Below are 24,298 nucleotides of genomic sequence, written 5' to 3'. Positions count from 1 at the left end.
GTTTTGGTGCAAAGCGCCGCAAAAGAAGAGCTGGACTGCTTGAGTCAGGGACCAGACAAAGAATGCATTTATTCCGGTGAGGGGAAAGGAAATACATCAGGGCACACTTACAGCGTTAGGTGTGGAGTGGCGCCAGTGGTCATAACCATTCGAAACTGAAACAGGATATTACCCGTATGAACGAGGTTCTGCTGTATTTTTATGATTATAATCTGAACTAAATAACTCAAGTCATGGCTATTGGCCTACAATTTCTAAAATAGGCTACTTAATTGTGCAACTGACTGAAGTGATGCATGCTCATGCAGTACTGCCTGTGCATGGTGCCATTGTGTACGTGCATCTTGTTAATATATTGTCTATTGTTTTATGTTAAGGCTTTCCAAGAGCGCCATGATGCACTGCCCATTAGGGCCAGATGTGTGTGCACTGGTGTGTAGCTTACAAAGTCTCCATGTATGCTTACTGTAATAGCAGATTGGGCAGCTGAACTCCAAAAATAAGTGGGGACTGCCTTATATATAATGCAGCAGTGGGACAGTTTCATAATTATGAATTGTCAAGGTTTAGTTTTTCTGTGGTATGCAAATTTAGACACGCTCAGCTGATTTTGTCAGTGCTCTTGGTTGCACTGCAACTGTCCTTTACTAGACTAACAGGAGCATTTCGGTAAGGATACAGCACCGCGGTTCATTGCTGTTTTTCAGTCTGGTTTGTTGTACTACAGTAGACTTCTGTTAATTTGACTCCAGTTTATTCATTTCTTGGTTGCCGTATTTACCCAAATTTGATGTGCACCTTTTTTTTTAAAAAAAAAGAAAGGCTTCGAAAATTGCCTACACATTACAATCAGATACGAAACCAAAACCGCATTGGTGGCGTTGGCAACAGCCTACCACCTGAGCCGTCAGATGCAGCGCCATCGCCATCACAAAATGGTGACAGAGCACGTTTTTGCAAAGGTTGCTGTCAGTTAATTTTGTGCTCGACTACAATCTAGAGTGGCGTCCTAGGTCATTGAAGATATAGTAACTTTAGTGAGGTTGTGCGTGAGTGGGCACAGAATGCGTCACAGTAATCAGCCGCCAGCGTTTCTGATGGTGTGCCAAGCTCGCTATCTGCGCAGAGTGCCATGAACGCTGTTAGCTGCACACTTTGACAAGTCCGATGCAGAGTCTTGCAAAAGTGGTACAGTTGAACCCGACTATATCGAACCCGTTTACATCGAATTATTCTATATATCGAACAATTTCTGGACACGGTATAGTTACAGTGAGTATAGATAGCAAAAATTACGCTTACATCGAACAAAAATAGCAGCGACTCCCGATATATAGAACGTCAAGTGGCGAAAAAATGCCCCCAGAAGTTGGCTTTCCCTCGCAGTGGCGGGGAAAACCGACGGCGCGGCTCCATCCAACCGCTCTCCCTACCGTGACTGCGCTGCCTCGAACGAGCTGTCGACCGCCCTTCAAAAAATGATCCTGTCCCGCCCGCAGCACTTGCTCAGACAGCCAATCGGAGGCTCTTGTGCCCTTGTCGTGCAAGATGGCGAAAGTGCAAGTTGTCTCGCTGCGTGTCTGGTTCATTGTGGCTGGCACGGAGCCGTGCTCCCGCAAGGGTTGCAAAAGATAGTGCCAGCGTTTCCTCCTTTCCCCCCGCAAGAACCACATCGCTCTTATTGTGTGTGTGCCTTGTGGGCCTTTTCCTGCAGTGTTGCAGTGATGAAGCGGCAGAATTCGCCTTTCGTTGTGAAGCACGAAATCATAAATCGGGTCGAACGCAGTGAGAAGTTGAATGTCCCTGCAGTGTGCAAGATTCCGAGGAGCACTCTCAGCGTAATTTTGAAGAATAAGGGGGAGATTAAGGCTAAAGCGGCCAAACTCGCGACCCAATGCCCGTGGCACCCGATGCGTACGCACGGCCGTGTACGAGTGGTTTATCCGAAATTGCTTCATCCATGCTGGCTTCCGCGTGCTCGGTGATAACGAAATTCTGATGAATTTCACGAAGCCGTTGCCGGTGTTGCCGAAGTTTGGAGTGAGCTGTCAGAATTTCCGGGAGCTGTTGACGAATCAACGGTGGACGAGTTTGTGAGTGCAAATGATGGCGTCACGACCACGGGAGAGCCCGAAAACTAAGACTACATTGCCGACATCGTACCGAGCACAAGTGAAAGTGGGCACAATGAGGAAAGCAATGACGGTCCTTTGCCCACATCCTCCGAAGTGATTGGTGCGCTCGCACTAGTCGGGTGCTTCTGCGGGAATACGGAAGGTTGTGGCCTCAGCTGCTCCGACTCCTTAGACAATAAGGAGAAGTGCGTGTGTCGCAGGCAGCAAAATTGCCCAAGTAGAAGAAAATACAGGACTATTGCATGCGAAACTAAGCTAGTTTCATCAATAAAGTGATTTTATAAATGGTATGTGCTTTTATGACATCCAATTATTTAGCAGGCTTATATCGAATTATGCTCTATATCGAACTGATAGGTGTTTTTTTTGTGAGTTCGATATAGCCAGGTTCGACTGCAGCAGTATCTAAAGCGATCATTGCAGAATACCGCCCCTGTGTGCTTGATATCTGTGGCCAATGACTTGCAGATGGTGATGACGATGCACTGCTTTCATTATGAAAGCTCAATAAAAAAAGAAGTCCTGTCTGTTAAGGTAAATTCTGCACATCTCATTTTTTATGATGGCTAATGTGGGGGGCATGTTATATTTTTCTTTGATGAATTGGCTGCGTGTTATACAAGTGTCACAAGACACACTTTCAGTCGCGATTGGCTCCTTTGCTTCAGCTACGGGAGGAAGCCAATTGTGGTCGACAATTTTGATCCAGATCGGGCTCAGTCATGATCGAAAGTGGCGGTGTGACACCGGCATTACTTTCAGGTGCACTTTTATTTTCTTAATTTAGGTCCATAAAAATTGGGTGCACATTAGAATCGGGTAAATACGGTAATTCGATCCTGACTGAAGGTTCCCAACGACATCCATACATTTCTAAGGCCCAAACTTTCAGGATTTCAATCCTGAAAATTGCTTTCACCATATAATTCGAACTTGACTGGTATGCACGCATGTGCCTGACCCCATTATTGATCCAAATGGTGGCCATAATTGTGACCCCAATAGCAGCTGTACCTGTAATGGTGTTGCTTAGCTGACAGTGAACGCATTGAAGACATGTCATCTTCCTCTGAAAATGCAAATTTTCATCCTACTTTCGGCTACAAATTTTGAAGTGAAAACAGCTCACAATCAATTATTACTGTTTTCACCCTGTTTTAATGCACGTCTTTTTTTTCCATGTGGTTTGTAAGTTTTCTGTGCATTACAGTTGAATAAGAAACCGAAATTGCATTCACGGTATTATCAATAGCCTGCCATTAGAGCTAGTGTAATTGCCATTTCATCACAAGATGGTGGCCGAGAAGTTTTTGCACAGGATGGCAATGATGACGTGCCGCTTTCAGCCTTTAATTACAAAGGCTCATACAAAAGATAAATTTTCTTACATGCTAAGGCAGCAACAGAGTCGTGTCACATGTTTTCTGCACTCTGTAGGGTTACATGCGTCTCGGGACGAACTGGTGAAACGGTTAGTCTAGACGTAGGCCACCATACCATTCACAATGGTTGTAGAGTTGTTCAAGAAATGCGGAATATCAAACACTGAACTACACAGAGCACAACATGCATACTGCAATAAAAGGCTGTTTGAGATTCACGACAATGGACATTAAGTGTATGCAAACTTCCATTCTGTGAAGGTAAAATCTACAGGTTTCATTGGATTTGGGATTGCCAGAATTGGAGGCATGCTACATTTTTTTTTATTACAAAAACTGGTATGCCTTATTTTGTACTATAAACCCATAAAAACTATGTGTCTATTTGATTCAAGGGTGCATTAAAATCGGGAAAATACTTTCAAATGAAGCAGTGATGTGTTTGGACGTTTTCTTGTGTCTGTTCTTTTAATTTAGCCCACCTGGATACTTCGATCCATTTTTTTATCTCGTCAAGCTGAAATTTATGGAAGTTGACTGAATATTTATTACCGCCACAGTTTTATTAGCCTGTAGTTGAAACAGTTAAGCACTCTGCGGCAAATTTCCAACATTAGAGTTTACTTGTTTAACAGCCTAAGATCGGACTATCACCATTGCTGCTGCCACTAGTGATTGGACTTTTGCAGACATCATTGCTTAATGCGCTTTGCTGTGAAGGGAGAGTGTCGAATGATGAATTTGTCTTCACATTGGTTTTTGTCATGGGGAGGTGCAGGTGTCAGGAGGAGACACTGGAGCATCATCACTGCCAGGATGTGCTTCAAGTAGCCCTTCATCACCATTTCCTACTACACCCTCTGTGACTTCCACCTGGCCTAATTTGCAGGACAGCCTGCAATTTGAGCGGGCCATGAATTCAGTGCTGCGGTGCCAAAGACCACACACTATCTCTTCTGGTGAGGGCTAGTTGCTTGTTTGCTTCAAAGTGCAGTGTGGCAAACTTAGTATTTCATTAGGGGTTTGCAAGTGTTCATAATTTTGAACACAAAGTGAAATTAAATTTAAACATTTGTACAGTGAAACCTCGTTAAACTGTAGTTGGCCGGAGCTCTGAAAAAGTACGTACTAAACGGTAGTACTGCTTAACCGAAATAGCGCAAGATTGCCCACTTACCTGTCAAAAACGAAACTCAGAGAGAGTGCGATGAAAGGGTAAGAACATGCACTATTTATTCGCTTCATGCGACAAAAGTCTGTTCTTTTCGTTTGATGCTGCGGTGGCCTAGCAGCAGTGACAGCGGCCTCAAACTTGCTGAAGCTGCGAGCCAGCTTTTCAGCCAGCCCTCTCTTCTCGACACACACTTGCATGGCAGATTCCTCGTTTGCGTTGCATATTCTCCGTGCACGGGCGTGGTAGCGCTGCAGAAGTCGCTGGGCACCTTTTTCATTGCGGGGTGCTGTTCTCATCTTGACAATTGCATTCATGAGACCCTCATAACGTGCAGCTTCTGCCACTGTCGATCCTAAATCGTCCGTGCTGTCGCTTTCCGTGTCGTCCTCATTACTGTCGTTAGGCGGCACTTCGGCAACAGAAGCAATGATGACGAAAAGTCTAACCTTGTAGCCGATATCTTCTCGCAGTCACAGCAGCGCTGCCGAGCAACTTATTCGCATTTGAAATGCGACACACCGGAGTCAACAGTAGATCCCTGTCGCATGCCATCGCCGACTTCTTCGTGCCACATTCGATAGCACGAAAGATGTTCAGTTTTTCTTCTATGCTGAGCATCTGGTGTTTTTTATCCGAGCTTCGGCACAACACCGAAATGATGTTGATGTGGCTTCATGTGCAAACGCACAGGGCACTTGGAAGCCGTTGTTCGATCTCTGAGGCTTGTTGTTCTGACATGCCACCTGATGGGAGCGATGCATTGCCATGGTTGCGCGTTGAAAAGTGGAAACTCTACTTGTTAACCGATACGTACGAAAATAAGCTGGTACGATTTATGCAGATACAAAGCGCATTATGTTCAATGGCTGCTTAGTCAGGGATTTGACTTTACTACTTTTAAGACGAAACTACTGTTTAAGCGGGTATGGTTTAACGAGGTTTTACTTACTTGAAAACCATGCTTTCAATAATATTTAAATGTTCGGTATAATGGAAACATATTTGCACCTGAAAATTCAAGAGTGTGTTTGTTAGCGCTAGCCTTTGTTTTTCATTAGCAAAGCTCATCAATCTAGCAGTATGGTGGTTTTGGACACACATAGTTCATTGTTTATTGCTGGCTGAGTGGCAACAGGTGTAGTTCTTGTGTTTGTTTCTGTATAAGCTGCGACTGTCGTCCTGATCCTGTAAAACTTTGCACACTCATACAATGGCATGTTGCACAACTAGGGTCAACCACTCTGGTAAAACTCGGTCCCTTGCGATGCAAGGAATTGTTGCACAGCCTGCTCCACCTTATCATTATTTTTCAAGTGACATCCCGAGAGTGCGGCTTTCAATGCAGGGAACAGGTGCCCATTCATACCGGATTACAGCACATTCTTCCATTGGCGACCATGTTGTCAGCACACATCTGTCTGCCATTGTGATTTGTACTCGAATAACGTGGCGCACGCCGGTCTTTTGCTACTCTCTCTTCATTGGCGCTCTCTGCATGCGTCATTTCTCCTCCCCTGACATTCCTTCTGCCGTGGAACCAGCAACACGCTTGGATTCTTATGGCAATTGTTTGTTTCACCTGGTGTACCATCTTTAAAAAATATGACAAGACTTGCTTTCGGAACATTCTTCGTATAATGACAACCAAAATTTTGGATGCCTTGCGATGTACTGCTTGATTTTTCAGACATGGTCCACCTGCATGATGCTGTTGAAATGGCAGCTTTGAAAAAAATAGCCAATCCTGATGAAGGGACGCTGGTTAGGCCTAACGATCTACTCATAAGACTGTGATGGAAATTCACTGATGGCTGGCATAGTTGCTGGCAACCATAGAGTTTCTAAATAAATACCCCAGAGGGAAATGTGGTGCTAGTGTCTATGGGGGTTCTCCTGAGCATTGCCTCAACCTACATGGGAATGATGGGAAGTACAGGCTTTGGATTGACTTCGGTCTTTAGGCTAGTGGCGTTTGCTTGCGGCACAGTAAACAAAGCTGTATTAAAATATTTTCGCATAAAATCTAATTTTATTTCTGCAGTATTTCATATAATGCACAATGCATTACATAACCGAGGGGCCCGATTGTTATTATTCATATCATAAGAAGCCAGCAAACACTGACACCAAGGACAAGAACATAGGGAAAATTACTTGTGCTTAATAAATGAAATAAAGAAACAATAAATTAATGGAAATCAAAGTGGATGGAAGAACAACTTGCTGCAGGTGGGGAATGATCCCATGTGAAGGTTGTGGGACTCAAGAATCACACTCAAGAATCAATGTGTTGTTACCGCTGCTGCTCTACAGCATCACGTTTCATTCTGCTGCAGATGAAACATACACGGAACGGTATCACGTAATGTCACCGTCGGAAACTGTCGGTACAGTGTGCAAACATACGGCTAGGCACACTCGCATAGTGTTAGCTGAAGTGAAGTCTGTGCAAGCTATGTGTGCACCAGGCAGAGATGACTTCACTTGTGCGAGTTCACTCCTATCTTTTGAGTCTTCTTCATTGGCATAAACAAACGTGTGGATGTACTATGTACTGCTTTTAAATGTAGGGGATTCCTCTTGTTGAATTCAATTTTTAATGCCAATTTACTTGTTTTGAATATAATATTTAAATATAAATTTTTTTTGTCAGTTCCGTGACATTCGGTACTATATTGAGATTTCACTGTATAGTGACTTGCATTCTGCTGTTTGTCAGCACAAGAGCGCAGAAAACATGTTCACCTTTGTCCCACCTTTTGTGTGTGTGTGTGTGTGTGTGTGTGTGTGTGTGTGTGTATGTGTGTGTGTGTATGCGTGCGTGTATGCATGTGTCAGCAGCAAGCCAATTTCTATAACACTCTCTATGTAGTTTGTGTGGTTTCGCTTTGCTATATTGTGCTTGGTGTCATATCTATCAAGGACAGATAAAATTGTTGTGATGCTGCTGTGCCTATGCATGTGTGAAACATGGGTAGGTGCTGTATTCTGAATTGATCACATTCGGGAGTATTGCTTCCACCGTACACTGATTGGCTTAGCCAATGGACAGGCAGAATGCCCGTTGCTCCAGCTAGGTGTCATGTCGTATACTACGTCATGCAAAAGTAAAGTATTCCTGTAAGCGACACACCTGGAACATATAGCCTCAGTATTACCCATTTAGGTGTTAGAGCCTGTAATATAGATATTGTGCTGCTATGGCCTTTTCTTATTTGCATTTTAGTGCCATACTAGAGTATCATAAATTATGATTATGTAGCTAGTTTGTTGCGCACTGTATATTCCATGTCATTTCTTCTCTTTTCTTTAGCATATGAGCGATCGGGCCACCAGGCAAGACCTCTAATTACAGCGGAGACATTTCAACCCCTTGAAGGAGACTTACTGAGTGGCTCCAATCACAGTGGAAGTGCTGACACACTGACATCAACATCAGGGGACAGCTCAGATGGCCTGGAGTTGGCAGCACAGTCTGCACTTGTAGGTGGTGCAAGGCCAAAGTCTCCCCAGACACCCACCAGAGGTCCTCGGCCACCAGTACCAATTAGGCATGTCTAGGCTGCCATTCACTCTATAAAAAAGGCATACTGTCCTTGAACCTGACTCGTGATTTTATCACCATGCAGGACCACATCAAACACCAGTACAGCACCATCTTTGCCTGAGAAGCCAGCTGTATTGAGGCAAGCAGCTTCAGCTGGGGCTGTGGCTACGTCATCAGATGCACAACTACTAAATCAAGGTAGGTTAATAAAGCGATACCTTAGGTGAGATAGTAATAGGGGGGCCTTCACAAGAGCACCTTTTTAGCAGTTATGAATGCTTTTGTTTGCTGACTGAAGAGTGCCACAATTCCCCACTTGTTTGAAGTTGTTTTAGTCGATGATAATCAGTACTTTGCTCCTATCAAGGTTGTGAAACTACTGATTGATTATTTGGTTTATTGAAGTCAAGGGAGCCTTTGCAGCAATATTGTTTAACCATGATTCAGAAAAAAAACTGTTTCAGTTATCAAATGATTGGTGCACTGTGAAGAATAAGAAACCAACCAATATAAGAGGCATGGTTTCATCTTCAGTAGAATGAAGCCATGCCTCCTCTTCATTAGATAACGCAAATCTCATGGTGTCACATGAGATTTGCATGTGCTATGTCACGTGGCTCCGTAAATCTTGGACACTGTGACTGACTGTGCTTATTGCCTGCAGCTGGCACCTATAAATTACTTGCTCTCGCTTTCGCAATGTTAACGCGATAGCGTTAAGGAGCTTGTGTCGCAGAAAAGCCGGTGTCGTCGGCGTCAGTGGCGTTGGCCGTGAGCCATAAATCCCAGAAGGCACTTCATAAATAAAAAAACATCTTGCAAGATGGGCTGGTGGGAATCGAACCAGGGTCTCCGGAGTGTGAGATGGAGATGCTACCACTCAGCCACGAGTTTGGTCCTTAAAAACGGGACAAAATCGGCTCTACTGAATGCGGTGGTGCCTTAGAAACGTGCCGTAGAATGTACGGCGCTGCCCCGACACGTGGCGCGCCACTCGCCCCATGATCGCGTCCGCCTTCATGGCGCGTCGGGGCCCGGCTATCTGTGCCGATCGCGACGTTTGGCTGGCGTAGCGCATTTGAGTAGGCGGTGCGAACGGGGTACGATAACGCTATCGCGTTCCACTCTTGAAGGCGAAGCTTAAGCGTCCTCCAATTTTTGTCGTGCAGCGTCATCGCAAGCAGCTGTACCCACCAACGCTGTTGGCCGATTTCGTGTTCACAAGAGCATTCTATGTAATCCATAATTGCTAATTTTGAGTTAAGTAAATGAAACAAATGTCTCCAGTTTCAAAAAAACAGAAAAATAATTTGATCTTCACACTGCCGGTCTACAAATAACACTTATGCATAGCTGCGTCTGCTGTGCTTGGCCTCCAAAATAGTGGCAGCTTGCTGTGCAGGGTGGCATGATGTTGTACAGGGTGTCACAGTGAGCCCTTTCACCGCCACAGCACTCAACTTTCGGAGGGGGCTTTGCTCTCGTGACTTCTCCTCTGTGTAGCTTCCAGTGCGCTAACGGAGGCAAAAGGAGAGAGAAAGGTGGGTATTGGTGTGATAACTCCACTTATAGTGAAGCATCTGAAAAATTTTTGCGGCATGAGATTCTTGAGGCAACATCCTGTGTTAGTGAGGCCATCCCATGATTAGTTAGAAAGATGTTTCAAGGCCTGTTTAACCCTTTGGGGGTCAATACAATAAATATACGACCCTGCGAACAATTCCCAGATGGTCAATGCCATACATTTACGGCACCGTCTGTATGTTTGAAAACGCACCAATTTTTCAACTCTTTGTTGCCCAGCAAGTACTGCCATCCCTTGGGGATACAAGTAATTTTCTTTTCTCGTTCATAATCTATTGGTTTTCATTCCACCACTTCTTTATGCTGGCGTTTCAGCAACTGCTTGCAGATCTGCGCATGTGAAAGTGCGCGGCAGTTTTGTTTCATCTTGTGGGCCCCGCAGGGCCGTCTGTGTCAGCAGGTGTTTGGTGTGTGGCGACACCACAGACCCAAGCATGAATTCCCGTGCTTAACTGTGCATGGCTTAGCTGTGTCTGGGGAAAAGGGGACCCTAGGGGTTTAGCTGATGGGGGGAATTTGGACCTTTACGGCCCCTCTGCGGATGCACAGGGTGTCTACCAACCGGGAAAACCGGGAAAACCGGGAATTCTCAGGGATTTTGAGTAGTCTGGAAAAAGTCAGGGAAAACTCAGGGAATTTTGGCCTCTATCAGGGAAAATTAGCGGCAATATTATTGAAAGGGTCTAAAGTCGCGGTAATGCTGGATCGAGTAAAAGATAGGAATCGTAATGGAATCGTCTTTGATGCCCTGTCGCCGGCAGGAGTAGTTGCCAGTGTACAGTCGACGAGCGACTTTCCGTATTCCCGATAATTTGGACGGCTTCGCGGCCCCGCCACGTACCCCATAGAGTCAACGTATAGAAACGTGTGAAATTTCCGACGCAAGAACTCTTCGCCGTCCGAATTTCCGGACGTTTTGCCGTGACCGCAGGTCCGAAGCGGCAGTAATCAAAGGCACCAACACTGCCGTTTTGATTACTTCGCCACCTCGAACCGGCATTCTCGCACGCAGATCCGCTGGCAGCCGTTGCCACCACTGCGGCAACGCTAGGCCTAGCTGCTTCGACGTTTGCTATGAAGCTTCTTGCCGTTGGGTGCCGAGTTTTTTATTGAAAGAATTAGCTGCTGTCAGCAATGGCACGGACTCCACATTTGTGGTCCTCGCGATTGGCTTAGAAACTTGGAAAACACGGTGCGTTGCATAATGCTGGGTCCTGAAAGTCAGCTTTGCCTCTCTACAGAAATGTTGCTTGGTAAAGCTTACGGAAACATATTGCAGTGAAGCATAACAAACATGAGAAGGGGCCACGGAACACAGTACGTTTTCCTTAATTATACACGCAGGCACCCGGTATTTCCTGTCCCAGTAGGAGCACCGATATGCCTAATATGTGTACCGACAGGCCTTCAGAGCATTTTCGAACGTGCCTGTGGCGGTTTGAGCCCCTAAGAGCAGTAAATGACACGGATTTATTTTTTTCCAACTGGCCGATTTTTCGGACGTTTTCGCGGCCCCTAGGGAGTTCGAAAAATCGGTCGTGGACTGCGCAACTGACCAAGATGCTCCAAATGGTCCTTGGGGCGAACGAGTGGCGGAAGGTGGACAAGACGAGAAATGACCTACGCTATTCTTAAGAGTCATGCTGAGGGGCCAATTCCACCAGAGATGGTGGAGCGGCAGCCTTTGAGCCACGTCCAAACCAATGACAGAGGGCCAAAGAAATGGTAAATGAAAAGGATATTTAGAGAATATGGCCTGAGGGACGCACAGCCATAGCAAAAATGAAACATGCCTTGTGAGCACTTGCATGCAAGCTCAGTTCTGCACAGCTGTGGGAAAAACAAGGCGAGTGAGAAACTTGCAGTAATCAATTGTTTGATTGCTAGAATTGATTGTATCAGTTCCCATGCGTCTTGAAAAAAAAAGAGACGTTTTGCATGGCAGTATCACCTGTTTGGTGAGCGCCCTCCTGTAAACAAAGTAATCACACACCTGTGGGAGAGCCATGTGGGTGAGCATTTCGCAGTAATGCTTTGAGTTCTAAGAAATAAGCTAGAAATTGGTTTTCCAGATGACCATGGTTCGTAACGATGTGTGTGATAACTTCGCGGGCTTCCTTTAATCGTCGAAAAATATTGCCGCATAGCATGTACGTTGCCACAAAAAATTGGATCGTTTGTTTCTGAACCCCCTCTACAACACAATGAAACGCACTTGGCCCTAAAGTGAATATTAAAAGTTTTGCATAATTCATAGTAGTTCTTAACTAATTAAGCGGAATGTAAAAAATTATCTAAGGAGCACCACATGACGGCAAACCATATGCCATTAGTTTCGTTCAGCTGCGGCTAACCACTTCTTTTAAATCCTTGGCATAAGTTACGTGAAACATCCTGTATAGCAACCTAAATAGATTACTTTTTGACCTGAGTATGTACATTGACATTGCTTTTATGTCTAGTTTAATAGTTCTGCAACTGTCGATGTGTAGCACTGACATTTCTGGCCGCCTTCGTAACAGATGACATTTTATTTTCTATTCACAGAGAATTTTTTTTTGTCTTCTTGCAGTGACTCCTCAGCCGATATACGCAAATGCAGACGACTTGGCACTGCCGTCTTCAACACTTGCTGGCACAGATTCTCCTCCATTACCACCACCTCCTGTCCAGGAGTCGTTGCAGGCAATTACAGCATGGGTATGTAACACCAACTGATATGATTGAATGCTTGTTAAGACATTTCACAACTTCCTTGAAATTTTTTAAATGGTCGCTATTTGAACATATAACACTCCTACCACTCGTAATGGTGCCGCTTTCGAGGAGTATCGATAGTTGATGGTAGAGCCGACACCCCTTACTCGTTTCTCTTCGGCTCTTTGTTTCACCTGTTTGACTTGACTGCCTGTCAGATTTTACTGTTGTGCTTCATCAATTGTCATGACTGTTCCGGGTCCAATAAGTATTTGGTGCTCGTTCACAGCAACGTTTATGGGGGCTGCCGTTCTGTATGCTGAAGAAACAAACAATTGTGCGGTGGGTCGCAAGTTTGATGTTTTGGAACGGGTGGTGCGGTAATGGTGGCTGCAGTGAGGCAATTAGCCTTGACGCCAGGTGTATAGGTTTCCACGAGCCGGAATCGGGGAGCTTTCCAGAACTGTAGGCCAAGCTTGCAATGTGTGTCACTGAAATACATAATCGGGCCCTGCCAGTGACAAGTGGCATGGTCACACAACAAGCCCTAGTCTTTTCTTTGGAAGTGTGGATACCCAGGACAAACTGCAAAATCAAATTAAATTATAGGGTTTTACGTGCCAAAACAACAATCTGATTATGAGGCACGCCATAGTGAGGGGCTCCGGAAATTTGGACAACCTGGGGTTTTTTAACATGCACCTCAATCTAAGTACACAGGTGTTTTTGCATTTCGACAAACTGCAAAGCCTTGGATGTCGGAAGTTTATGAAGATGGCTGGTTTCTCTCTGCATAGGCATACCAGTGTGTGCCAGAAGCTGCATGCCATGCATGAGGAGGAAGTCCTCATTTTCTATAGACACAGCTCCTGGCAGTACTTGCTTGGCCAGATCAGCAATGACAAGCAACACGACACTGAGCATGAAAGAAGCCCATGAGGTGAAGCTCCTAACAACGGGAAATGAAGTGCTTTAGTTTAGTCATGCTGTCATGCTTGGTGGATGGTAGGAAACTATGCCCATACATTGTCTTCAAGCAGAAAGCAATGCCATTAGAAACATTCCCCAAAGGTGGCGTTGTGCGAGTCAACAAGAAGGGCTACACGACGGGTGACAGGGTGATCAAATGGTACTGCCTGGTGTGGCTTCTAAGGCTTTGGGCGTCTCTCAATAATGACATCTCCAACCTCCTCGTGTTGGACTCCTTTCGAGGCCACCTCACAGCCAAGGTCAAAGTGGAGCTTAGAAAGAGCATACAGACATGCTCATGCAGTTGGAGGCTTTCGGCATAGGCTAGGCAGCTGTCCCACATGATGTCATGGTGCAGTCGTTGGCAAGTGTGGGATTGCACTGGAGGACGACATGCTGCGGGACCGCAGCAGTGAGACAACAGCAGCACTAGTGACAACGAGTAGTCCAGCAACTAATAAATTTTCATTGTGGAATGTGCCCATGGGTACGCTCTTCATTTTTTTTCCTGACCTGTGATATGCGGGGTGTCAACTTACACTCGAGTCGACTGACAATCCTACACTGTAAGCTTTGAGGTTAGTGTTCTTTGCAGCAAAGTTGCAATTGTGACTAGACGTAGTGTTGAATGCCTGCTCCGAACGTCTGCTTGAAATATCAAGAAACGTATTAAGAGGACCACTGGAGCTAGTGTGGTCAAATTTGGAAAATATGTTTGACCCGCTGTGGTGGAGTATAGTGGCTTTGGTGTTGAAAAGCTAATCCTGAGGTCGCAGGATCAAACCCTGGCAGCAGTGGTGGCCGAATTTCGATGAGGGCAAAACGCAAGAACTCCCATGTACGGTGCAACATGTGCACATTAAAGAACCTCAGGTGTTCAAAGTTAAGCTGGAGTCCCCCACTACAGTGTTCCTCATAATCATATCCTGGTTTTGCGGCAAAAACCCCAGAATTAAAATTAATGTATATTTGGTGTATCAAGGGCAATGTCTGGGCAAAGATTAGGACCGTGTGGGGTAATTGGGCAGATGGTGGGAAGGCACCAAAGTTTTGTTAATTGTGCTTTGGAGTTCTATAGTGTATTCAGCAGTGCATTATTTTAAAACTATTGTTCATATAAATATGAAACTTAATAGAAGTAAGGCGGGGCTGTGCCATTATTTCGTTGTCTTTTCCTCCGATACGTCGTTGACCACTTGAGGGGGCGCACGAACCTGTGCACATTGTTTAAATATGTTTTTGCCTTGTATCAATATTGAGAAAGGTGTACTGCAGACTGTATCTTCAAAAGAGTGTTGGCTGTAGAGTGCGCTGCCCGTGTGTTAGGCAGAACCCTGCAGAGTCCGCCTGAGAGAGAGAGAGAGTTAACATTTTTATTAGGTAAATGCAGCTTTGAAGAGGCGTCCTCATTCCACAATGCCTTGAGCTCGGGCCGTGTCCTGGGCCCTTGCAATCAGCTGTTGCCGATTCTCGAGGTCGGAGCTGGCCAAGGCCCTCTCCCAAAGCTCGTTGGTGTGGTAAGGGTTCGGAGGATTTAATGGTGCCGCTCTGCATCCCCCTACTATGTGCCTGAGGGATCCGGGTTCTGCACAGAAGCGGCATTGTGGAGAGAATTGTGTAGGGGCTATGAGATTTCTGGTTGGGTGGGGGAATGTATTGACCGGTAGAGCTTGGAGGAATCGCTCCTGCTCTCTAGGTAGTGACTTGTGTGGGGGTGCATAAATTCTGCGGGTGAGCTTGTAGTGTTGTGGGATGTCTTGGTACGAGACTAGAGGGTGCATGCGCTCGGGTTCAGATTTCTCGGCGTCGACTCGGTGGGTCAAATCTCGATTCACGTGGTTGGTGACCTCGTTGCCAGGAATGCCGTGATGAGCTGGTGCCCAGATGATCATGACTGATCTAGTTGGCGGCTTTTGATGTGCTTGTGGCGATTTGAGCCCTTAAAGGGCCACTCACCAGGTCTGGCCATTTTGAGCTGACAAGCGCCGTGCATACTATGCGCGTTGACAATCATGTCTGCTAAGTATAACATCGTTGCCCGTAGTGACACGTGACTTCGAGAATTATTCAAGGCAACATTAGCTGTTTGTGTAATTTGTTGCTTCAATAGATGAATTAAAGTTTAGAGAAATAATAAAACACGAACCGAATGTCAGCATGTTCTTGTTTTACTTCGCACTGCAGCAAGAGAGATGTACTTCCGTTTCGTCTGCTTGTTCCCATGTCGTGCAGTCGCATGCGCACACAACGAAAGTATGTCATTTTCTACCGCGTTCCAACAGGCGATCATGCTCTTTGAACCACTTGTGTCTGCCTCGGTATTCGTGTAGCACTGGCTTACACCGCTAGTTGGGTGTTCTCGTGCGCAGCAGAGCAGAAAATGGAGGGAAAAAATAATAAAGGCAGGGCCCGTGATATATGCAGCACACGATCCTTGAGCTTCGGTATGGGAGAATGCAGGGAAGGAATTCCACTTGCGGAAGCTAGACAAGGCAAGTGCAGAGAGTGTCTCTCTTATCAGTGGCTCTCGCCTCCTGGAATCATGGGTTCGCGGCACTGAAATATTTCTATCTCTGCTATTAACGAACCAATTTGAAAAAAACTGGCTGCAGCCCAGCTCAGCTAACCCTGGATATGGAAAGCGAAAGCTTGGTTTAGTCTGGTTAAGTCTTGGTCTCACTTGGTGAACCTTTGGTTTAGCTGTAATTATTGTACTTAGGTATACAATCATCGTTAAGCCTGGTATGGTGGCGGTGCCTAGGTCGGTGGCTAGACATGACTGTGATTAGGCTTGGGTAGGCACGCATCGTTCGATGGCGCGACGCCTTTTGTGCCACAGGGAAAGCCGAAGTGCTAGACATGCAAAGAGATGCCACGAACATGCAGTGTCGAAGCACAAACGGACAGGGCGCGAACGCGGTCGCTACATTGATCTCGACAGTGCGACGCCTGTTGCATTCTGGGCCCTCTCCGTTGAAACAGCTCACCAGGTGATATCTGCGGGGTGGTCAGATGCTGCTTGGCGACGATGGCTTGAAGCCTCCCACTCTTGCGCAACGCTTAGAGAAGACGGCCCAGCCTCGCTCTCATCCATGGCCAAGCTCGCACTGACTAGGCGAGCGCAGCGCTCCTCTTAGCCAGGCGCACAGTGAGTCACGTGGTCAGGCGGCGGCTAGCACATGCAGCGGCACCAGAGCTCGATGTGGCGAGTCACTTGATGCGTTGCCAAGGCTATGGCGCAGCTGCGGTCAAATGAAGGTCAAATTTGCGGCCATTTAATCTGACGGACCATTTGTCCATTTATTCTGACGTTCATTGAGTGTCCCATTTGACCGATATATTGTTTCTTACAGAAGGAACATTCAGGCATATAAATCACATCCGAACTTGTACAAGTAAAGCTGAATTTGACTTTGTGTGTATAGCTATTTGCGGTGCTTTTCATTTTAATTTCACTTTGAAGGTGCCTGCAGATTTTGCACCTGGGGTGACAACATGCTTTTATTACGGGGGAATGATGTTGGCCGACTTTTGCGGGCACTAACGTTTCTTTAAAGTTCCTGTTGCGGCTATAGGTAACCCGTGGTACATTCGGGAACGCTTTTCTCAGATGCTCGTTACTTGATAATATTGGGTGGTACTTTCGTAGGATGTTGTTTATGTTTGGGAGTGCATTAGAATATTTTGTTGTAAAGGCTGGTGGTCTGCCAGATTCTGGTGTAAGCTGTTTCTTTGCTAATTCCGACTGTCTCTCCAATCTTGACGCGACATCATGAGTGCTATCGAGAGCAACTTGTGGATAGTTTCTTTCTGCTAGCGTTGTTTTAAGGTCATTTAGGTGATGGATATAATCGTGGTCTTCACTGCAGATTCTTTTTATTCGTTTCACTTGTCTGACAAAAATTCCTCGCTTGCAGTGTTGCGGGTGATGACTGTTGTTATCTAAATATTGCTGGCTATTCGTAGGCTTCTGGTAAAGTATCCTTCTCAGTTTTCCATTTTCTATGTAGATTGTCGTGTCAGGGAAGTTCATCTGACTAGGAGAGTGGTGAGCAATTAAATCTAATATTCTGGTAAAAGCGATTGAAAGGGCTAAATTAAGTCTGTTAACGCACTTGTGCCATGTTCCCGTATCATAAATATGTCGTCAATGTAACGAAGATAGTGTAGGGTTTTAAAGGGTAGGATTTTAACAGGTCTGCTTCAAGCTGTCCCATGAAAATGTTTGCATACGTGGGAGCGAATGGTGTTCCCATGCTAGTGCCCAAAGTTTGCAGGTAGTGAATAGAATCGAATTCGAAATAGTTGAGCGTGAGAACTAACCTAAGGAGTGGCAGGTACACTTCAGGAGCGTGCACTTGGGGATTGACAGTGAGAGATTTCGACACAATTTCAATTCCTTCACTCATGGGTATGTTAGTGTAAAGGGCAGAAACATCCCAAGTGACTACAATAGTGCGGTCGGAAAGGATTTGGTTGGTGTTGATGCCGTCGATAATTCGAAGGAAGTGCGGCATGTCTTGAACAAAAGATGGGAGGGGGGTGGGGATGTATGACAGGTGGTGATTTAAGAATTTAGATAGTGACTCTGTAGGTGTGTTGTTATTAGACACTATGGGCCGACCTGGTATTTCTGCTGTAAATATTTCTTCTATGGGAACCTTATGTATTTTAGGAAGAAGATAAAGGTGCCTTTTTTCTTTGTTCTTGGGCATCATGAAGCGATATTCAGATTGCATGATTAGTTCCCTGGGCAGGAGCTCCGCTATTGCACTTTGCACAGTATTGCTGTAGTCTGAAGTTGGGTTAGAGTCGAGTTTTCTGTAATGGGTGTGCTTGCTCAGTTGTTTGGAGGCCTCATTCTTGTACTTTTCTATAAGCCAGATTACGATAGTGCCGCCTTTGTCTGCTGGCTTTATTACAATATCATTCCTTTCCACGATTTCTTTAAGGATTTGGTGCTGAGTGGGGGAAAAATTTTTGCGTTTCCAGCAGTGCCGTACTGACTCTAGAATTTCCTTCGAGATCAGTATGTATAAATCCAAGTCAGGGCACTGTTCAGTTTCCAGTGTCCACATACTAGGTGGTTTAAGAGAGTCTCTATCTTGTTTTCATACGTCTGGCCTATAGAAAAAGAACTCCTTGATGTGCATGCGTCTGGAAAACTGTTATATCTTTGTGGAGCTCGTATTCTTTTACTGCGTTCTTTGTTGGACAAAACGTTAGACCACGTTTCAGGAGATCAACTTCCTCGGGGCTTAGACTCTGGGATATGTCTACTACGTTGCTGCAGTGCTCTGGATACTTGCCTGTAGGACTATTGGTGGAACTATGTGCTGTAGGGGTTACATTAGTTGGGTGGATCTGCAGCTCTAATACCTTTGTGCTGGTATTTATCTAGTAATTTTTCCTCCCTGGGTTGGACATATTGTTCAAGTTCTCTTTTTTTCGGTTCAGATAAATTTATGCTGTCGAGTTGATTAGTAATTATTGTAAGTTGTTCCTTGCAGTGTTCTTCGAGAATATCAATTAAAGAGAGCGATGCATTTTCTAGGACAGCATTCCACTTCAATAATAACCTGGAGGGTAAGGAGCGAAGGGCATATCTCACCTTAATTCTGAGACCTTTTGGGATTTTCCTCTGTTTATTGCAGCTAGTGTAAGTTTTTGGTGAAATCCGTAATTTGTTTGTTTGGTGGCGAGATTGCGGGATTGTAGGAAAGGGCGAGATTTGTTGTTGCGCGTGCTGTCCGTAGCGCGTGGGAGTCATTTCTGCTTGGTTCGGGCAGACCTTCTGGGCGAAACATCATCAGGTGGTGTCTTTTTACGCTTTATTTTCTTGTCGAGGCCTGCACCGATGTCTGTCTGTGTATCTGTCTGCTTATTAGTGTATGCATTATACAGTTGTAATGTGGAAAACACTGTGAAACATATTTATCTGAATTTTTGGATTGGCATTGAGGACGGTAATGTGGAAAACACTGTGAAACATATTTATCTGAATTTTTGGATTGGCATTGAGGACGTAGTTGCAAGCTGGAAACATGCTAGAAGCACTCATAGGCAAGCGCGATATTGATTATATGCTGGCATTGGTCGGAAGCAGATAAGTGTGGCCCTAGCTGTAAGAAAGTAATACTTTGTTTATCAAGCTGATATTCCTGCGGTCAGTGTTTTTTAGAGTGTTGAATTCTTTCTACAGTAATAGCTGCATGCTTTCGTCGTTTCCTGTCCATCTGCTTTGGTCATATACAGTGAAACCTCGTTAAACCGTAGTTGGCCGGAGCTCGGAAAAAGTACGTACTAAACGGTAGTACTGTTTAACCGAAATAGCATGAGATCGCCCACTTACCTGTAGAAAACGGAACTCGGAGAGAGTGCGATGAAAGGGGAAAAAACATGCAGTATTTATTCACTTCGCGCGACATAAGTGTTATTTTCGTTTGATGCCGCGGCGGCCTAGCACGACGACAGCAGCCTCAAACTTACTCAAGCTGCGTGCCAGCTTCTCAGCCAGCCCCCCTCCTCTCGGCAAACACTCGCACGGCAGATTCCTCGTTGGCGTTACGTATTCTCCGTGTACGCGCGCACTAGTGCTGCATAAGTTCCGGGGCGCCTTTTTCATTGCCGGGTGCCGGAGTTCGGAAAACTTTTGGTTTGGAATAGTTACGTTATCGCGCCCCTGTTCTCGTTGCGACGATTGCATTCACGAGGCTGACGTAACGCGCAGCTTCTGCCACTGTCGGGCCTGAGTCGCCCGTGCTGTCGCTTTCCGTGTCGTCCTCATCACTGTCGCTAGTCGACACTTCGGCAACAACAGAGGCAACGATGGCGAAAAGTCGAACCTCGTAGCCGACATCTCTTTGCGGTCGCAGCAGCGCTGCCGAGCAACTTCGCATTCCAAATGCCACACACTGTAGTCAACAGCAGATCCATGTCGCGGGCCAGCGCCGACTTCATGTCACGTTCGATAGCACAGACGATGTCTAATTTTTCTTCTATGCTGAGCACCCGGCGTCTTTTTTATCCGAGCTTCGGCATGACGCGAGTCCTCGCTTGCGCGACGCCATGACGCTCTCTGGAACGGCGTCGAAATGATGTTGATGTTGATGCGGCTTCACGTGCAAACGCACAGGGCGCTTGGAGGCCGTTGTACCGATCTCTGAGGCTTGTTGTTCTGCCGGACCGCCCGGTGGCGACGACGCACCGCCGTGTTTGCGCGACGAAAAGTGGAAAGGCTACGTTTTAACCGATGCGTACGCAATAAGCTGGTACGGTTTATGCGGATACTAAATACATTATGTTCAATGGCCGCTGAGTCGGGGAATTGACTTTACTACTTTTAAACCGAAACTACTGTTTAAGCGGGTACGGTTTAACGAGGTTTTACTGTACGAGTGAACGCTTCTTTTTTTTCAGCAAAGCCAAGCTAAGTGGTTGGGTAGGCCAGTAGCGCTAGTTTAAAGGTCAGTTCGATTCAACCACGTTTCTTTGCATCTCCTGAACCTAGGCCTTCGATTATCTGAGGTACAGCGGCTCACCCTGCATCCCTACCTCGTTTGCATGTTGTGAAAGGCAAGGTGCTGCCACGGTGCAGTGCTGTCTTGAACCTTGCAGCGAATGGGTGCAGCTTGGTACACCACAACCAGCACTGCCTGCACCTTTTCTGAATTGAGCAAATGTATTCTAGTGCTGGCACCTATCTACAGCACAATTAATCAATGGCTTATTGTTTCTCATGGCAGACCATAGCACTCGGCGTAATCACTCGCAAACTTGTGCTCATACAAAAGCATTCGTGTGTGCTACCATACAATGAGGGATGCCACAGCTCTGCTGCTCTGCTTGTTACCGTGATGGCAGTGCCGCTCATTAGTTTGGATTTTTTATACTTGTTAGTACCCATAAATAAAGTGCAAATGCATATGTAATATATAGAGACTGTGATGAAAGGGAAAATTGTCATCCACCTGAATATAGCATGAAGCTACAAATCCCGGACGAGGATGAATGGTTCAAATCCAAAGCTTTCTTTCTGTGAAACCCATGTGGCTTTCCTTTGTAGCTTCATGCTACTTTTGGGTGGATGACAATTTTCCCTTTCATGACACTTCCTCCACTTTGCGGGATTCTGCACAACCGATTTGCACTAAACACTTTGATTTTAAACAATAAGTATGTGGCACTTCATAACAGCAGACTTGCCTACAGTTATGTCCTTTACTATATCTCAAGTACCAAGGCTTCACCTCCAGTTTGTGCCACTTACTGTCTTTAGTGACCTTCTGTGACAACTTAAGATTATAATTCCTACATTGCAAACCGTATGCTCGATTCTATCGCTGGAAATTATGCTCTTTTCATTTCCTCCAACATCTCATGATACGTTCTAGGCAGTTTTCAGTCCCTTGAATGTGTCTCATTTTGTATACATGTTGTTGCAATATGTGCATTCAAAATTTATTTAAAGAAGATGACATAATTAAGCAATTTTATGTGTATTGCTTTTATCACAGGGGCATACATTTTTAAGTAGACGATGTTGAAGCCCATTGTCGAAAGTGTTCATAACTGCTTCAATGCTTGCAGAAGCCTGGCATCTTGTTTCTGTGTAGTAATAAATTCCAGTGAGAGCAAGAAAACAAACTGCTACACCAAAGAGCGCCACTGCCATGTCCCTAGCGAACGTACGAGTGGTGCGATTGTTTCGGCATCACCGTTACACTGGCATGAAGCTAGTCATTGCATGTGCAAACATCAGAGTTGAAAGTGTAGTGCTTCCTTTTTGGTGTCTTTGTGTAATTAGCATAACAGGAAAAGGCCATTAAGCAACTGTCATACGGCCATACACTACAAGTATATGATGGGTTATGTGCAGTCTTAGTAGCGTTATGTCTTTAGTGCAACTTTACAGTGTTTTAGTGATTAGAGTAAGCATTGGCTGATCTGTGAGAGCAGTTCCAAGAGCCCGTTTGCATTTCTACTTAGGTTCAACAAGTCTTGAAGACTTTATCATGTGCGCTGAATTGTTTGTCATATGAGGCATATTGCTGTGTTTGCTCATCATGGGATAAGGATAACTAGAGGTGGCGCAGTGGCCACTGCTAGGAGGAAACGAATGCTCCATTTGTGTCGTTTTCAACGAGGTGAAATGGCAGCAGAAGGCTTTAAAGGAACCACACATTATATTTCCACACAACTCTTTATCTTACAATGTGTTCTTTGTATGTGAAATGACCAATCTGAAATACGGGCCTGTTTAATGATCTAGATATATTTAATGAATTCATTTACTACTTGTGAATTCCTTCCTTTGTTAAGCTTCCATGTGAACATAATGTCTTGGTAGTGTGGCAGCAATTTCATAGCTGCTAATGTCATGTAAACCTCAACCTATTCACTTGTTGCCACTGCAGCTGTAGCAGCTACTGACAATTTTTTACCACCGATTAGCGGTTGTCTGGCATGAAGCTCAATGAATGCTTCACTGAAAATAAGTCATGTGTCAACTTAGCATTACTACATACAGATTCACTCAAATGTTTACTTGAGTCACTTGTGAAGTCACCAATGAATGCAACAGACCAAATTTCACAATGGTGACTGACTGCTGGTGACACCAAGTTAGAATGCTCGAATCAACATTAACTTTATGAACTGTGTTTATTTTGATCCAATCATTCTCATTTCACTTGCCGACATTGCTATCTGCAGCTCCTGTTCACTATCCTCCTGTGTCTGAAACAGACTGCTCCCGCGTGATGTGGTACTGCTGGTTGATGCGTTCGTGCCTTCATTTGTTCACGGAAGATGGGTGTGCAAAATTTTAAAGGAGCGCTGTGTGTTCGTGTTCTCTGTTGTCTTGCCTGCCTTGTTTATGCTATACCTTGCATAATGCAATACCAACTAGCCCATCATTCGGCTCTTTTGAAGAGAATCAAGATTTGTAACTCTTCCTTGTGTGTCACCTTACAGTATACCTCGCAGTAAACACAACTTGACTTCATTTAAACTAAAGCTTAGCTTTCTACTTGTTCTCCATGTTGTGCAATATAACCTTTTCATAGACAGCAAGGTAGCTTTGCTGCTGTGCCTCAAGCCTGTATTGATACCATGATGGTCGGCATACTGTTTTACTGTCAAATGTGTATGCTGCCAGTTCATTGGAGTTTACAAAATTCCTTGTTTAGAAACTAACCGGTTAGTTCTTGCTTTGTTTTAGTGATGAGGTTTGCTGTTGTATTTTAGGCATGGAACTATCTGGGAAAGCTAATTTAATATTTTTGAAAAGGGTTTACTGTATTCAACATAGTTTTCTTGGATTGCAAGGAAGACTTCACTGTAAGGCTTATGTTTTGCTGGCTGAGCCAGAAGCCAGCTTGTGTGATTTCAACACATCCTTTCTCTGCACTGTGGCAGCGGTGTATTACCCCATAAAACTTACGGTCGCACACTATCATTATCCAAGTTTGCCAAGAAAACAAAACTATTTATCCCATACTAGTTGACTAAGGGCACATGCTCTTGATGTGTTCAGTTATTAGAAATGCACCTCATGCACCAAAACCATATGTAGCTTTTCCTGTGCATTTTGGACTAAATTTCTTTACCAATCTGCATTTTAACTGCGTATCAATGCTTGTGCCAGCTATAAGGTCCTACATACTTGCAGGCTACTGCAACCAGCTACTCTCTTCATTCTATTAGTGGGCTCTTTTGGAGGATGAAACCAGATGTTCGTGAGACCTCTGTGTGTAAACAATAAAAGGTTCTAAAGACTGCCTGCTACCACCAGTCAGCATGAAGTTTT

At 45.1% G+C, this 24,298-nt stretch overlaps 1 protein-coding gene across 2 annotated transcripts in view; it reads left to right on the top strand.

Moving 5' to 3' along the window:
• The window catches only part of LOC126545850 (uncharacterized), a 101,295-nt gene that overhangs the window by 59,203 nt on the left and 17,794 nt on the right, over positions 1 to 24,298 (top strand). For both annotated transcript variants that reach the window (XM_050193853.3, XM_050193851.3), the window contains exons 11-14: positions 4,296 to 4,476; positions 8,005 to 8,242; positions 8,321 to 8,436; positions 12,395 to 12,522. In XM_050193853.3, coding sequence (XP_050049810.2) covers positions 4,296 to 4,476; positions 8,005 to 8,242; positions 8,321 to 8,436; positions 12,395 to 12,522 — 663 coding nt within the window. The remainder of the gene's footprint in view (positions 1 to 4,295; positions 4,477 to 8,004; positions 8,243 to 8,320; positions 8,437 to 12,394; positions 12,523 to 24,298) is intronic.

The sequence above is a fragment of the Dermacentor andersoni genome, chromosome 1 (assembly GCF_023375885.2).
Source record: "Dermacentor andersoni chromosome 1, qqDerAnde1_hic_scaffold, whole genome shotgun sequence".
NCBI classification, from domain to species: Eukaryota; Metazoa; Arthropoda; class Arachnida; order Ixodida; family Ixodidae; genus Dermacentor; species Dermacentor andersoni.
This window is presented reverse-complemented; position numbering and strand designations above follow the sequence as displayed.